The 17,218-nt window shown below is 47.7% G+C and overlaps 1 protein-coding gene across 5 annotated transcripts; it reads right to left on the reverse strand.

The window, feature by feature from the left end:
- Nucleotides 1-6,427: 6,427 nt before the first annotated feature.
- On the reverse strand, nucleotides 6,428-15,779 carry LOC126085224 (sialic acid-binding Ig-like lectin 13). 5 transcript variants are annotated; one of them, XM_049900368.1, is made up of 8 exons: nucleotides 15,107-15,775; nucleotides 13,847-14,128; nucleotides 13,625-13,672; nucleotides 11,915-12,181; nucleotides 11,528-11,830; nucleotides 11,243-11,342; nucleotides 10,174-10,255; nucleotides 6,428-7,886 (listed from the first exon to the last, which is right to left on the reverse strand). In XM_049900368.1, the coding sequence occupies exons 1-8, from the start codon at nucleotides 15,606-15,608 to the stop codon at nucleotides 7,695-7,697; spliced, it is 1,776 nt and encodes a 591-aa protein (XP_049756325.1). In that variant the 5' UTR covers nucleotides 15,609-15,775; the 3' UTR covers nucleotides 6,428-7,694. The 5 variants fall into 5 exon arrangements, 4 of the variants coding, with proteins under 4 accessions (XP_049756325.1, XP_049756327.1, XP_049756326.1 ...); XM_049900370.1 differs by having other exon boundaries at nucleotides 11,243-11,339; nucleotides 11,546-11,830; nucleotides 15,107-15,774; XM_049900369.1 differs by having other exon boundaries at nucleotides 11,546-11,830; nucleotides 15,107-15,774.
- Nucleotides 15,780-17,218: the final 1,439 nt, after the last annotated feature.

Below are 17,218 nucleotides of genomic sequence, written 5' to 3' on the forward strand. Positions count from 1 at the left end.
TTCCACCTTTTGATCAGGATTCTTCTATAGTCTTTGATCAAAATGTTCAGTAATGGTGGTCAGGGACCATCGAGTTCTTCTGGTCTCATGGTAAAGGAGGCAGTTGTTCATGGAGGGAATTAGCCACACATTCCATTTCCTCCTCCTATTCATGACTCTCCTTCTTCCTCTGACATATATATATTTATGGAGCCATGTTATCTGTATTGGCCTCCAACTAACCTTTCCTTCACTTAAGAAGAATAGATCTTGGAGATTGTCTGTGTTGGTGCTTGAAGAATTTTGTTAATATTTTGCCCCATCTGAGCTCCCTTCCCAGGCTATGGACAGGCTGCACCACTCAGATCTCTCTCATGGTTGGGGTGTCTTGACCACAGAGACCCTGCTGGCGCACCTGAAGGTGGTGATGGCCCTCAAATATGATGAGAAACCACCCTACACCGTGCTGAGAAACACTCTGGAAGCCCTCCGGCAGGACCTGTGGGTGTCAGCCTACCAACCTGTGGACCTGTACATGGTGCCATGAGCGGTGTCCAGGTTGGAAGAGACTGTGAGTCTGATCCCCAATCACTCCCTCCCCACTTCCCCAACCCTGACCAACACTCCATGCTGATTTGTCCCCAAAGGCTGGCTTCACAAATCTTTTGTTGTTGTTTTTTTTTATTGTGAAAGTATAGATAGCACAGCATTTGCCATTTCAACGTTTCTCACGTATACAATTTAGTGAGACCAATTACAGCAATCATGTTATGCATCCATTACCAATATCCATTGCCAAATTTTCCATCCCCATAAACAAAAACTCAGCGTTACCTAAACAATGACTCACCCTTTTCTGCATCCTTCCTACCCCTGCACCCACTATTCACCTGATCTCTATACATTTGCCTACTCTAGGTATTTAATATCAGTGAGATCATATAATATGTGTCCTTTTGTGATTGGCTTGTTTCAATCAGCATCATATTTTCAAAGTTCATCCATGTTGTAGCAGAACTCCATTTCTCTTTATGGCTGAGTAGCATTCCATGGTGTGTATAGACTACATTTGGATCATCCATTCATCTGTAGATGGACACTTGGGTGTTTCCACCTTTTGGCTCTTGTGAATACTGCTGTAATGAATATCGATGTACATACAGAAACTATTGGATTTTTACAGCTGGGGCCAACTTCACCGTTAGACTCTAGATTATTCACAGAGCTCTTGAACGTTCCAAAATCAGTAACTGCAAGTGGCAGAAACTCAACTCAAGTTGGCTTGAACAGAAAGCAGTATTGATTGGTTCTTGTGGCTGGAAAATTCCAAGAGGGAAGCCTTCGGCATGTCTGGCTTCAGGGTCTTCAGAGTAGCATCAAGATATCGTCTGTTACAACAACAGTATAGGGGAACTCAGCATGACTTGATCAAGGCAAAGCCACAGAAGCTTTCTAGACACATCCAGATACCTTGAGGGACCAAGTTCTCTGCCTGATGGCTGGGGACCATGGTCTCAGGGACACAGAGGTCAAATGACATAACATAGTTCATCAAGAAAATGTTCTACATCCTTCTTGAGTAGCTTCTGGAGTCTTAAAAACTTCCTAGTAGCAATCTAAAATCCATGTCATGGATTGAATTGTGTCCCCCAAAAGTATACATCGACTTGGCTAGGCCACAGTTTCCAGTATTGTGTGATTGTCTGCCATTCTGTCACCTGATGTGATTTTCCTATGTGTTGTAAATTCTGCATCTTTGATGTTAACGAGGCAGGATTAAAGGCAATTATGTTAATGAGGCAGACTCAATCTACAAGGTTGTGTCTTAAGCGAATCTCTTTTGAGATATAAAAGAGAGAAGCAAACAGAGAGGCAGGGCGACCTCATACCACCAAGAAACAAGAGCCAGAATCGTGCATCCTTTGGACCCAGGGTCTCTGCACTGAGAAACTCCTCACCCAGGGAAAACCGATGACAAGGACCTTCCCCTGGAGCCATCAGAGAGAGAAAATCTTCCCTTGGAGCTGGCACCCTGAATTTGGAATTCTAGCCTCCTAGACTGTGAGAGAATACATTTCTCTCCGTTAAAGCCATCCACTTGTAATATTTCTGTTATAGCAGCACTACATAACTAAGACATCTACTGGTTCCATCACATTTGTAACAAGAAGAATGAAGAAAACTAATGACACAAGAAAAGTATTAGTCCAAAGGACTAATAGACCACATGAACCACAGCCGTCACCAGCCTGAGCTCAGAAGAACCAGATGGTGCCCAGCTACAACCAAGGATGGCTCTGACAGGGATCACAATAGAGGGTTCCAGACAGAGCAGGAGAAAAATGGAGAATGAAATTCAAATTCACAAAAAAAGACCAAACTTACTGTTCTGACAGAGACTGGACGAACCCCAGAGACTATGGCCCCCGCACACCCTGCTAATTCAGAACTGAAGGCACTCCCAAAGTCCACCTTTCAGAGAAAAATTAAACAGGCCTATAAAAGAAACAATAACACACATGAGAAATGTGCTTTTTAGTTCAGTCAAGCATAGGAGACCAAATGGGCAATACTTGGCTGAAAGCAAAGAAGAGAAGGCAGGAAGGGACAGGAAAACTGGAAAAATGGACACAGAGAACCCAGGATGGAAAAGGAAAGGAGAGTGGTGACACATTGCAGGGATTGCAACCAATGTCACAAAACAATTTGTGCATAAATTTTTGAACGAGAAACTAATTTGCCTTGTAAACTTTCACCTAAAATACAATAAAATTAATAATAAAAAAGATATTGTCTGTAGACATCTCTGTCAATCTAGCTGTTCAAGCCACATGTTCAACACACATCACCACCGAGTGAAAGAGCCACTCGGTACTGACCACTGTCTCAGTTTCCTAGGACTGCTGTAAAAGAAACACCACAAGAGGGTGAATTTAAAGAACAGAATTTATTTTCTCACGGTTCTGCAGGCTAGCACTCTGAATTCAGGGCGTCATCAGGGCTGTGCTCTCTTTCTCCGCAGGCTCTAGGAAAGGTCCTTCCTGGTTTCATCCAGCCTCTGTAGCCCCAGGGGTTTCTTGGTGTTCCTTGGCTTGTAGACAGATCTTCATGGTCTGTCTTCCCCCTGTATGTGTCTCTCAGGGTCTACACTCCCCTTTATAAGACACCACTGAGAAGGAGATAGGTTTAAGACCCATCCTACGCCCGTCTGACCTCACAAACATAACAAAAGAAAACACTCATTTCCAAACAGGGTCATGTTCACAGGTCCTGGCGTTAGGACTTCCATAAATCTTTTTCGGGGTGCAATTCAATCCATATATAGGGTTGCTGTGAGTCGGGATCAACTTGAGGGCAACGGGTTTTTAGTTTTTTTATTTTTAATGCAATCCATACCGCCTGCCTTACCTTGCCTTCCTATCCACTCAGTACAATGAAAATCTAAAATGTCGAAATGTAATGGCCCCTTCCAGGATCATTAGACCTTCAAATATGCTCAGTGTCCAGGGGCCATTTATGCAGTGGAAAGTTTGATTAGGACAGAATGATAACTACCAAGTAGTTGAGGACATGCCCAGTGGTCTCTGAGTAACCTGAAGAATTGTGCCTTTGATTGATGCAGCTCTGTGCCTTGGCCTTATGGGTGACCTGGCCTCCCCCTTGCCCTGCTCTGCAGCCAGCCCACCAGACCTCCCCCTTCCCCCACCACCCCTCCCCTGTCCACTCTGCACTGACCACACCACCTTCTTCTCAGATTCTAGACTAGGCTGAGCTCAATCCCACCTTGGAAGTTTTGCATATGCCATCCCTGATGTCTGAAATGCTTTTCCCCTTTTGTTTTTGCTTGGCGGTCCCTTCTCACACTCAGCTCTTGGACCCTGAGGTTGTCCCTGACCACCCCAGTGAAGTGCCTCTCCACCTCCTGCCCACCCGCTCTCTCACCACATCTCCTTATCCCAGCTGAGAAGTATTTGTTGAATTTTCAGCATCTCCACCAAATTGGAAACTCCAAGAGGGCTTCTTGTCCCTCTTGTTCATGATGGTGTCCTCAGTGCCTACGAAGGGTCTGGCATGGAGTAGGGGCTTTAAGGGTGTTCTTGAATGACCAATATACCAACAGCCATTTTTATTGTCTTCTAGAACTGTCCAGAACTTCCCAGAACCCACAGTTTGACATAAGCAAAAGAAGAAATGTGACTCACTGTCTGCTGTTTAATCACAGATGACCTTCTAGAGAGAACCTTCAATATGCAGTCCTGGTGCTCCCTTAGGTGGTGCTCTGCATCCCATTTAGCCTCAGGGAACCCACAGATGTGCCCAGAAAATGTGAATCTCCTCCTTTTGACTGTCCTGTCCTTTCAGCCCTCATCTCCAGCCAGCTGCTGGGGGTGTGGATGGAGGAGACATCAGACACATGGGCGGGGGTGGGGCTGGCCCTCCCAGCAGGGACCCTACCTACCGTCTCCATCACTGTGCTTTGATAATAAATCGTTTGATTTGAGCTGGGGAGTCTAGCGTCTGCCAAACAAGTTCCTCTGGAAAAATTTTAGCTTCTAGTTGTTTCCATCCATCCACTTAGCCTTTCTTCATTCATCCATCCACCCATTCATTCCTGTCAACTTTTCAGACAACTACTCACTCTTTCATCTATCTATGCAAACTTTCATGCAGACACCCCTTTTGGGGCAACACAATTCAATCCATGACAGGTGGCTTGCATGTTGCCGTGAGGCTGGAAGGTATGCCACTGGTATTTCAAATACCAGCAGGGTCACCCATGGTGGACAGGTTTCAACAGAGCTTCCCGACTAAGACAGACTAGGAAGAAATGCTCACAATCTACTTTCAAAAATGAGCCAATGAAACCTTATGCATCACAGCAGAATATTGTCCAATATAGTGCTGGAAGATGAGCCTCCTAAGATTAGAAGGTGCTCAAAGTACACAATGGCCAGCACAGTGGACTCAAGCACACTGGTGATCGTGAGGATGGTGCAGAACCATTGTTTCATTCCATTGTGCATGGGGTCGTCATAAGTCAGAGCCAACATGACAGCAACTCACAGCAACAAGAGGCAGGAGATAAAGATGCCTCCCTGGATAAGCCCAGTTTGTTGTGGCAGAAGAGAGGTGACTACTATGAACAAGTACAGCTACTGCGGCAGAAGTGGTATCTTCACTGCTGTTGTTGCTGTGCCATCGGGTCAATTTCAACTCATAGCGACTCTATAGGACGGAGTAAAACTGCCCCATACGGTTTCCAAGGAGTGGCTGGTGTATCCGAAATGCTGACTTTTTGGTTAACAGCCTGAGCTCTTAACCACTTCACCCCACCGTTACTAAAAAACTAGAACAGATTAATTCAGCCTTTGGTAACACAGAACGTGGCTATTGATCTGGTGAATGTATTCTTTACATACTTATCAAGAAGGAGGATTAGAAGCAGTTGACATTCACCTCTGGTGGGTGACAGGCTACACAGACCAGCACACACATCACATACACACAAGTGAGCGCATGCCTAACAGGTGAAATCTGAATAAGCTCTATGGATTGCACCAACATCAGATCCCTGGTCTTGATATTGCACTATTGTTATACAAAATAATAATTGGGGAGGCTGGGTGAAGGGTGACAGGACCTCTCTGTATATTTCTTTGCAACTGCCTGTGACTCTAGAGTTATTTCAAGATAAAAAGGCACTCCTTCTTAAAAGCTTGTGAGTGGCCATCTAAGATACAACTGTTGATCTGTACTCCCCTAGAGCAAAAGAGAAAGAAGAAAACCATTCACTCGCAGAAGAAACCAGTCTACAGGACAGTCTACACAAACTACAGCCTCATCTATCCTGAGACCAGAAGAACTAGATGGTGCCCAGCTACCATTACCAGCTATTCTAATCAGGGCCATGATAGATAGACCCTAACAGAATGGAATAAAAATGTGGAATAGAACCTCAAATTCCTAGTAACAACACCAGACCAACTGGACTGGTTGACACTGAAGGACTCCCAGGGGTTATTGCCCTGAGATACACTTCAAATCTTAAACCAAAACTAACCCCTGAGGTCACCTGGTAGCTAAACAATAAATCGGCTCAAAAAATAATGAATATCACCTGTAAGTACTTGGGAACTTTAAACAATCACCTATATGAGACCACAGTCAACAATTACTTTAAAACAAAGATGAGAATGTAAGGGGGCAGAGAAACTAGATGAATGGAAACGGAATAACCAGAACAGAAATAAGGTGAAAGTTCATGCATTGCGAACAATGTAACCAATGTCACTGAACAACTTGTGTAGAAATTGTTGAATGGGAACCTAAACTGCTGTGTAAACCTTCACCAAAAACACAGTAAGATATTATCTGAAAAAAAAAAAAAAAAAGGCACTCCTTAAACATAAGGAACAGGTTAAACATTAGAATTTGCAAATAACAACTTTATTGAGACATCAGTCACAGACTATACAACTCACTCATTTAAATGTGCACAATTCAATGGTTTTTAGTATGTTCACAGAGTTCTGCAACCATCACCACAACCAATTTTTTTGTCACCCCAAAAAGAAAACTTGTACCCGTTAGGTAGCACCCTCCAATCCTCACATTCCTCCCAGGCCTAACCAGTAATTTGCTTTCTGTCTCTGTAGATTTACCTATTCAGGACATTTTATATAAATGGAATCACACGATGTATAGGCTTTTGCAACTGGCTTCTTTCACATGCCCTAGAGTTTTTAAGCTTCACCCACGTTGTAGCATGTATCACTACTTCAGTCCTTTTTATGGCTGAATAATATTCCACTGTATGGATAGGCCACATTTTGTTTATCCATTCATCAGTCGATGGACATTTGGGCTGCTTCCACTTATGGGCTATTATGAATAGTACTGCTATGAATATTCGTGTACAAGTTTTTGAGTGGTGTATACTTTTAGTACATTTTTTTCCACAGTGAAACTTTATTCTATAGAGATTTCATTCCTAAGTAGTTGAGTTCCAAATGTATTATCATTAGAGTTACCTTTATTATTTTTAAATAGATAGTATGTCACAGGTTGGGATCTCCGGTGTTATGGATTGAATCGTGTCCCCTAAAGTTCTGTTGATGTCCTAACCCTTAACCGTTGCATCTCCAGGGCTTGCTTCCACAGGTGTAGGGGTTAGGATTCCAGCACATACTTTGGGGGGCACAATTCAGTCCATAACAGATGCACCACGTTAATTACTTCCTGACTCCTCACAACAACCCTGTGACTTAGGTTTGTTGTGCCTGGTTGACAGAGGAGGAAACTCAGCAATCAGGTGACTTGTTCAAACTCCTGCTATTAGTTGGTGATGGGGCTGAGAGCTGAGCCCAGTTCTGCCTGTCCCCACACTGTGAAACTCCCAAGTTGTTCTTGTCAGGTCCATTGAGTCAATTCCAACTCTTAGAGACCCTATAGGACAGAATAGAGCTGTCCCATAGGATTTCCAAGGCTGTAATCTTTACAAAAGCAAAATGCCACAATTTTCTCCCATGAAGCAGCTGGTGGGTTTGAACCTCTGACCTTTCAGTTAGCAGCCCAGCACTTAACCATTGGGCCATACCCATGCAGTAGTTAAATCCTGTTCTGGAGGAGAGCTGTTGACTCAAGAATCCCCCTCAAGTGTCCATTTCCAGGGAAGCCCTGGGCCCTCCAGCCAGACCTGGGCTCTGAGCAAGTCCTCACTGGCGGATCTTGATCTCCGAGTACTCTGTGGTGCTGGTGGCCTCCTGGCCCTGAGGCTCCCGGGGCCGCAGCCCATGGAAGACGAGGGAGGCGTAATGGAGTTCCTGTTCTTCTCCCAATGTGGGGGTGGCCACATCCGGGGGTGGGCAGACTGGGGAGCCTCTTGGTTGGGACTCCTGGCGGTGACTCTGAGTGGAGAGGGGAGAAAGGACTCAAAGTAGGATAATCGGAGCCAGAAGAAGGAAGCGGGTTCCGCAAACAAACCCAGAAACCGAGCATTTGGTCTTTGATCCATTCATTCCAAAAACATTTACCAGACCTTTAAACATGTAACAAACATCTAAGAGTAGTAATGCCTGGTTAAGGAGCCCTGGCAGCACAATGGTTAACTGCTTGGCTGCTAACCCAAATAGTGGTGGTGGGAACCCACTCAGTGGCTCCAAGGGAGAAAGATGTGGCAATCTGTTTCCGTTACGATTACAGCCTAGAACGCCTACGGGACAATTCTGTTCTCACATGGGGTCACTATGAGTCAGAGTCGACTAGACAGCACCCAACAACAAAAATGCCTGGCCCTTGCTCACAGATTACCAGTCCATAGAGTCCTCCCAAAACCCGCTGGGGAGGTACTGTCATTGTGGTCAGTCGTGGTTGAGTGTCGACCCCATGTGTGCAGAGTAGAACTGCTTCTTAGGATTTTAGATGCTGGGACCTTTCAGAACCAAACCACCAGGCCTGTCTTCCAAGGCACCTCTGGGCAGGTTCAAAGTGCCAACCTTTCGGCCAGCAGTCAAACACTTGACCGTTTATGCCACTCAGGGGCTCCTGGGAAGGTGCTACTATCCACATTGTCAGATGGAGAAGCTGAGGCTGAGAGACGCTAAGTAAATATCCCAAAATCACACACTGAATTAGTGGTGAGGCCTAGATTCATGCCCAGGGCTCTCTAACTCCAGTGCCCACTGTCTTGTTGAACACCACACCATGCCAGGCGCTGAACGTCCAGTGGGGTACTAAGCAGACACCATACCTGACCTCGCACAGCTTCCACTGTGGTAGGGGAGGCAGACATGAAGCCAGTAGTCAATGAAATTACTATCTAATTGCACATTGTGGTAGGATGTACAAGAATGGAGTGACATGATGATGACAGGGATTTGCTCAGACCTGGACACTGCTCTAAGGAGCCCTGGTGACACAGTGGTTAAGTGTGCAGCTGCTAACCAAAAAGTCAGCCATTCCAACTAACCAGGAGCTCCACAGGAGAAAAGACCTGCCAACCTGCTCTCGTAAAGATTACAGCCTTGGAAACCCTATGGGGCATTTCTATCTGTCACATGGGGTCACTACGGATCAAATTGACTCAACAGCAATGAGTTTTGGGTTTTTGGGACCCTGCCCTAAGGGAACTCTCAATACCTCAAAGGTTCAGCATCTAGTTGCAATTGTGTTACCAAAAAACCAAACCCATTGTTGTCAAGGCGATTCTGACTCATAACAAGCCCATGTGACAGAGTACAACTGCCCCATAGGGTTTCCTAAGCTGTAATCTTCATGGGAGCAGATGGGCAGGTCTTTTCTTCTGCAAAGCCACTAGGTGGGTTTCAGCTGCCAACTTTTCAGTTAATAGCCAAGCACTTACCCATTCCACCACCAGGGCCCTGTTGTTTTTGTTAGGTACCCTTGAGTCGGTTCCAACTTATAGCTAGATGGCTGGAGTATCAAGGCGTGTCTGTAGCTGGGACACAAAGTGGGGGCACGGTGGGTAGCAGACATGGAGAGGGGAAGGTGAGATACCGCTAAAGTTATACCCTGTCAGGCCTTGATGGGAATTAAGGAGTTTGCACTTGATTCTCTAGGCAATAGGGAGGAGCCTGAGGCGTGTAAGCTCAGGGGTAAGGGGCTGTGCAATTAAGAATTGGTGTCAGAAGTGATGGTGGTCTTGAGTCTCAAATTTGCAGCTGGTGTCAGAATTGGGGTGTCATGGTTCCCCCAGACTTGTCGGTGGTATCAAAAGTGAGGGTGATTTATGGTTATCCCAAATTTGCAGTTGGTATCAAAAGTGCGAGTGGTCTTGGGGTCCTCCAGATTTGGAATGGGTGTTAGAAGAGAACATGGTCTTGAGGACTCTTGAGCTTTGTAGTTGACAATAATTATTCTGGGGAGATCCCTCCGGCATTTTGTCTTGGGGAAGTAGAGAGACAGTGGGCCAGGGGTACAGACACAGATGAGGTAGGAACAGGAAGGGCCCAGGTGGAGCTCAACAGGCCTTGGTGATATTCCAGCTCTGGGAGATAAGACAGAAGGGAGAGGGAGGTGACTTCTGGGTCACTGGACTGGGCAACCAGGTTGATGGGAACCCAGGAGAAAAAGTTATTGGGGCAAGATGATAACCTAAGTCATCAGAGGAACCTGCTGACAGTTATCCTGGGGAGGCAAGATGGGACCTCCATGGACAGAGGACTTCACACTCACCCATGTGATTGTGCCCAAGACAGAGGGGGCATCCAATCCTCCAGCTGCTGTCTTGGTTGCCTTCTTCCTTCGGGTCTTCACTCTGAGGAAGGAGCCCAGGACCTTCAGGCGACTGGCTCAGGGCTTCGGGTAGGACTACTGCTCCCTGCTTAAGAGGCTAGAAGGGTTGATCCAGGCCTTGAGGGGAGTGGGCACCATGTCTAGCCTGATGACTTTTATTAGGAAAACACGAGCTCCCTCCTCGAAGGCTGGGCTCAGGGGTGGGAATTTACCCTGCTGAATCTCTTCCCACTTGACATGGAGTTGATTCCGACTCATGGTGAACCTATGTGAGTCAGAGCAGAGCTGTGCTCCAAAGGATTTTCAACAGCTGTGACCTCTCAGAAGCAGATTGTCAGGCCTGTCTTCTGAGGCGCCTCTGGATGAATTTGAACCACTAACCTTTCAGTTAGCAGCTAAGCACTTAACGGTTTGCAATACTCAGGGATTCTTTGAATCCTGCCATGGGCTTAATTTTTCAGGAGTCCCTGGGTAGCACAAACAGTTAAGCACTCAACTGCTAACCAAAAGCTTGTGGTTTGAACCAACCGAGAGGTGCCTGGAAAGAAAGACCTGGCCATCTGTTGCCAAAAAATCAGCCACTGAAAACCCTATGGAGCACAGCTCTACTCTGACACACATGGGGCCGCCACTAGTTGGAATTTACTCAACAGCAACTAGTTTGGTTTTTGGTTTTTGGTTCTCAAGTTCCTGGATGGCACAAATGGTTTGTGCTCAGCTACTAACAGAAAGGTTGATGGTTCAAATCTACCCCAGCAGCACTGTGTAAGAAAGGGTGGAAATCTGCTTCCGAAAAATCAGCCACTGAAAACCCTGTGGAGCACAGTTCTGCTCTGATACACATGGAGTCTCCAGGAGTTGGCATCAACTCTGTGGAAACTGGCTTTCTGAATCTCTGGCCCAAGACCCAATTCTCACAGCAACCACTGCCCCATTCAGATTCCTCCACCTGGGACTCTCAGGGCCCCCAGGGCCCACACCCCCTCCCACCCCAAGGGAGGACACTCACATGAGGAAGATGAGGCAGGGACAGAGAAAGAGCAGGGTGGTGAGGCCAGCTCCCATGAAGGCCGCCTGAACAAATTCTCCCCCACGCTCACGTTCCCCTGCTGACGAACCAGTTTTAGGGCGCTTTCCCTCTGAGCCCAGGACCCTCAAGCCCCCTCCTCCCACAGAATGTGAGCTCTCCTTTTCATCAGCCCTCAGCCCACAACCCCAAACACGCCAATTCCCTCCAGCCACAGCCCCCCTGCCCCAAGTTCTAGAATTGACACTCCTTGCCCCCAAGCCTCACCCAAGCCGACCCCCAGACCTGGCAGCAGCAGGACAGAGACACTGTGGGCGCCTTGGTCGTTCTGGGCCTCACAGTAGAGTCTGAGGCCAGGGCTGAGCCTCCCGCCGAGCCTCAGGGAGCTGTTGGCCCAGGGCCCGGTGGAGCTGGAGGTGACCCTGACGGAGGTGTTGCTGCTGTTCTCCTCTACCAGCCAGTCCCCAACCCGCCAGCGCAGGGAGGGGGCCGGCCTGGCTCGGGCAGAGCAGCTGCAGTGCAAACCTTCCTCCTCCCGGGAGCAGGAGAGGCGGAGCAGCTGGGGGGCGTCTGTGTGGAGGGAGGGGAGGGCTCAGCGACGGCCCCTCCCAACCAGGACCTGGAAGCCCTACCTCCAGGGGTCCCCACACTCACAGAGCACAGAGAGGCGCAGAGAGATGTGCTGGGAGCCCAGCCGGTTCTGAACTGCACAAGTGACCTCCCCTTCGTCCTCCTTCTGAACCCGAGGCAGTTCCAGGACCCTGGGGTCCCAGGGCTCCGAGGGGCTAACCGGGCGTCTCCCCCTGACCCAGCTCTGAGTGGCGGGGGGGTTGCTGTCAGCGACACAAAGGAGGCGCAGGTATTCCCCTTCCAGGGCTGGAAGAGATGAGCCATTCCCCAGGTATTCTAGATATTTCAGTTCTGGGGGAAGAGAGACAAAGAGACTGAGAGAGAAACAGAGAGACACACATAGAGACACAGAGACAGAGATACAATGAGACAGAGAGAGACAGACACACAGACACAGAAAGAGCTGACCCCAGGCCTGGGGCTCTGGAGCTCTATCTCTTCCTCACAATTTATTGTATTTTCATTCATTTGTTTATTTATGGATGGGGGAGAGGGATCCGCACAGGCCATTTTTTAAGCAGCATTATCGAGATATAATTCACATATCATACAATTTTTTTTTTTTTTGTAAATTCGGACATGCAATAACCCATTGCCGTGGAGTCCATTCCAACCTAGGATGCCCCCGTGTGTTACAGAGAACTGTGCCCCGTAAGGTTGTCTTTACAGAAGAAGATCGCCAGGTCTTTCTTCCACAGTGCCACTGGGTGGGTTCCAACTGCCAACCTTTAGGTTAGTAGTCAAGCGCAATCCGTTTGCACCACCCAGGAGCCTTACCACCCACAGAAAGTGTACAATTCAAGTTTTTAGTATATTCACAGAGTTGCACAACTGTTGCCACAATCAACTTTTGTCTTCAACACCCTAAAAGGAAAACCCCGCCCATTAAGCAGTCACTCCCCACTTCCACCCCAACCTCATCAGCGCTGAAAACCAGCACTCATTGCGACCCCGTGTGTGTCAGGTAGAACTGTGCTCCATAAGGCTCTCAGTGGCTGATTTTCAGAAGTAGAGCATCATGTCTTTCTTCCAGGGCACCTCTGGGTGGACTTGAATCACTAACTTCTGGGTCAGCAGGTGAGCGTGTTAACCGTTTACCCCACCCAGGGACTGCCCTTGTTAATGGTCCCTCCTGAGAACAGGCAGCCTCACCGTAAAACATTCTCTGAGCTACTATCCGAACTCACCGCCCTATCATCCCGCTTCCCCACACTTTTTCTCTAGCCCCGTTTACTCTCATCTCTAGAAAAGAAAAATACTTTCTAACTCAAGCCGTTGGTGGATTTCTGAGTGTTCTCCCTATTACAGTAGTTCTCTCTCCTTATCAAAGTCTGGACGAGCAAAATATACACCGTGTCAGCCCTTCCTACATGCACAATTCAGTGTCACTGTTGACATTCTCCAAGTTGTGCAGCCATTGTCACTGCCCTTTTCCAAATCATTCCACCACCATGAACACAAACTCAATGCCCCTAATGTTGCTGTTAGTCGCCCTGGGGTCGATTCTGACTTATGGTGACCCCATGTTTGCAGAGTAGAACTGCTCCATAGGGTTTTCAAGGCTGAGACCTTCAGAAGCAGATCTCCAGGCCTGTCTGGGCACCTCTGGGTGGGTTTGAACTGTCAACTTTTTGGCTGGTACTCGAGTGCTTAACCGTTTGTGCCCCCAGGGGCTCCTACCCCCTAATGGGTCCTGCTCCCATCACAGTCACGGGGAGGGGGCTCCGACCCTACCTGTGCATTTTCCCCGGAGCAAGCTGATGGTCAGGTTCTGGGGCGCATCTGGCACAGAGAGATGGGGTGTGGAACAGAATTAGAACAGCCCTGTCCCCCGGGGAGCTACAGAAACAGGAAGTGAAGGAGGCGTGTGTCCTTCCTGCAGCCCTGCATGACAACCCATGACCCTAGGATGCAGGCACCAGTTCCCCCTGCCCCCGTTCCTCCACAGGCTCTCACAGGAAACATTGAGCATGACGGTCCTCTGTGTGGTCACCCCAGCTCTGGGGAAGGTCACCTGGCAGGTGAGGTTGGTGCCGTGATCCTCCGGGCCAGGGGTCAGCATGATCACCGAGGAGCCATAGGCCTCAGAGTGAGATCCCTGGGACCTGAGGGCAGTGCCCATCCAGGAGAAGGTGGGGGGTGTCCCCTTGTCACAGGCCCAGGGCACAGAACACGTCACATGGCTGCGGCAGCCAGACTCCAGGGATCCCGTGATGATATCGGGGACATTTGTCAGTGCTGGGAGGAGAGAAGGGGAGAGAGAAAGTTCTGGAACTAGAGAATGGTGATGGCTGTACAATGTTGTGAACATATTTGATGTTATCTGCCATCTGCCCCAACTCCTGGACCCCAGGCACAATGGGATCAGACCATTGTGATCCGTAGGGTTGGCACTGGCTGATTTTCAGAAATAGATCTCCAGGCCTTTCTTCCTAGTCCGTCTTAGTCTGGAGGCGCCTCTGAAGCCTGTTCAGCATCACAGTGACACGCAAGCCTCCACTGACAGACAGGTGGTGGCTGTGCGTGAGGTACATACGCCAGGAATTGAACCCAGGTCTCCTGCATGAAAGGCGAGAATTCTACCACTGAACCACCACCGTCCCCTCTGAAGGTCCTTGTTATTATTGGTAGTTGCTGTCAAGTTGGTAGTGACTCATGGTGACCCCATGTGTGCAGAGCAGAACTTCACTCCATAAGGGTTTCAAGGCTGTGACCTTTCAGAAACAGATCACCAGGCCTTTCCTCCAAGGCACCTCTGTTTGGACTTGAACCACCAACCTTTCAGCTAGTAGACCAGCGCTTAACAATTAGCACCACTCAGGGACTAAATACCACAGAATTATACATTTTTAAATAGTTAAAATAGTACATTTTAGGTTTAGTGTGTTTTACCACAATAAAAAAAGGTTAAAAAAATTAAACAACTTTCAGAAAAGGAGGGTGAGAATGGCTGCACAACTCGAAGAATGTCATCAAGGTCACAGAATTGTACATGTGGAAATTGTTGAATTGGTGTATATTCTCAACAACAATAAAAAATTAAAAATAAAGGAAAAACAAAAAAAGCTTTGCAAAGGAAACACAGGACCCCAGTATGTGCCCCTGAGGGAGGCTTCTACCCACCCCTGAACCAACCATGCTCCACCATCCCCCCTGTAAAGCTGAGGAGCGAAGATCCCCTGTCCCTCACATCGATTCCTTGTGAACCTTCCGTACCTGTCACCTTCACCGTGAGCAGCGTATCCTTGTAACTGAACTTCTGCTCTCCTCTCTCCAACCGGAAGATGTATTTCCCACCGTCCTTCTTCTGGGCCCCTGTGATCTGCAGGGAGCAGTTGTTGGCCTGGGGGTCCCCGAGGAGCTGGAATCGGCTTTTGGTCTCCTCTTTTACTTCCCTCTGTGGGTTGTTTGTGGCCACTGGAACATCTCGTTTCTGATTGATTTTATTGGGCCCTTGCCGGAACCAGTAGACAATAACTGGGTCAGAGTCGATCCAGCCATCTGGGGGGTAGGAGAAGGTACAGGGTATGAAGACACACAGGCCCTCCTGCACCATCACGGAATTTTGCACCTGCAGCTGGTATCTGTCATCCAGAAGCTGGGACCCTTTCGGAGACCGAGGATGAGTGGGAGTCCCAGCCCCTGCCTGGGACCCCCAGCCCACAACACACTCGATCCCCCACAACAGCCGCAGCAGTAGCAGCAGCAGTGGCAGCATCTCTGCAGTTGGAGGAGCTGGACCTGGCACCCTCTGGCTTCTGGGTCCATCTGTCTGTCTGGGAAGGAAGTTCTGACAGGAAGCCCCAGGCAGGGAGGGGGAGGGACTGTCCACAAAAGAGGAACCTCCGTAGTCCAAGTTTCCTGGGATATCCTCTGCCTCTTCCTACTTCTCCTAGACACATCCAAACACCTTGAGAGAGAAAGTTGCTGGGGCCGATGGCTGGGGACCATGGCCTCAGGGACACCTAGGTCAAATGGCATAACATAGTTCATCAAGAAAATGTTCTACATCCTACTCGAGTGAGTACCTTCTTGGGTTTTAAAAGCTTGCTAGTGGCAATCTAAAATACATGTCATGGTTTGAATTGTGTTCTCAAAAAATATGTGTAAACTTGGCTAGGCCATGATTTCCAGTATTGTGTGATTGTCTGCCGTTCTGTCATCTGACGTGATTTTCCTTTGTGTTGTAAATTCTACCTCTCTGATGTTGATGAGGCAGATCAGAGGCAGTTATGTTAATGAGACAAGACTCAATCTACAAGGTTGTGTCTTAAGTGAATCTCTTTTGAGATATAAGAGAGAGAAGCAAACAGAGAGACAGGGGGACCTCATACCACCAAGAAGCAAGAGCCAGAATAGCACATCCATTGGACCCAGGGTCTCTGCACTGAGGTGCTCCTCGACCAGAGAGCATTGATGACAAGGACCTTCTCCTGGAACCGACAGAGGAAAAAAAACCCTTCCCCTGGAACTGACATCCTTAATTTGGATTTCTAGCCTCCTAGACTGTGAGAGAATACATTTCTCTCTGTTAAAGCCATCCACTTGTAATATTTCTGTTATAGCAGCCCTAGATAACTAAGACATCTATTGATTCCATCACATTTGGACCAAGGAAAATGAAGAAAACTAATGACACATGGAAAATATTAGTCCAGTGGACTAATAGAACACATGAACCACAGCCTCCATCAGACTGAACCCAGAAGAACTAGATGGGGCCCAGCTACAACCACCAATGACTCTGACAGGGATCACAGTAGAGGGTTCCAGGCAGAGCAGGAGAAAAATGGAGAATGAAATTCAAATTCACAAAACAAGACCAAACTTACTGTTCTGACAGAGACTGGAGGAACCCCAGAGACTATGGCCCCCGCACACCCTGCTAATTCAGAACTGAAGGCACTCCCAAAGTCCACCTTTCAGAGAAAGATTAAACAGGCCTATACAAGAAACAATAACACCCATGAGAAACGTGCTTCTTACTTCAGTCAAGTATAGGAGACCAAATGGGCAACACTTGGCCAAAAGCAAAGAAGTGAAGGCAGGAAGGGACAGGAAAACTGGACAAATGGACACAGAGAACCCAGGGTGGAAAAAAAGGGAAAGGAAAATGCTGACACATTGCAGGGATTGCAACCAATGTCACAAAACAATTTGTATATAAATTTTTGAATGAGAAACTAACTTGCCCTGTAAATGTTCACCTAAACACAATAAAGTTAATCTTAAAAAAAAGATATTGTCTGTAGACACCTCTGTCCATTTAGTTGTTCAAGCCAGATGTTCAACAAACATCACCACCAAGCGAAAGAGCCACTCGGTGCT

Source organism: Elephas maximus, chromosome 11 (assembly GCF_024166365.1).
Source record: "Elephas maximus indicus isolate mEleMax1 chromosome 11, mEleMax1 primary haplotype, whole genome shotgun sequence".
Lineage (NCBI taxonomy): Eukaryota > Metazoa > Chordata > Mammalia > Proboscidea > Elephantidae > Elephas > Elephas maximus.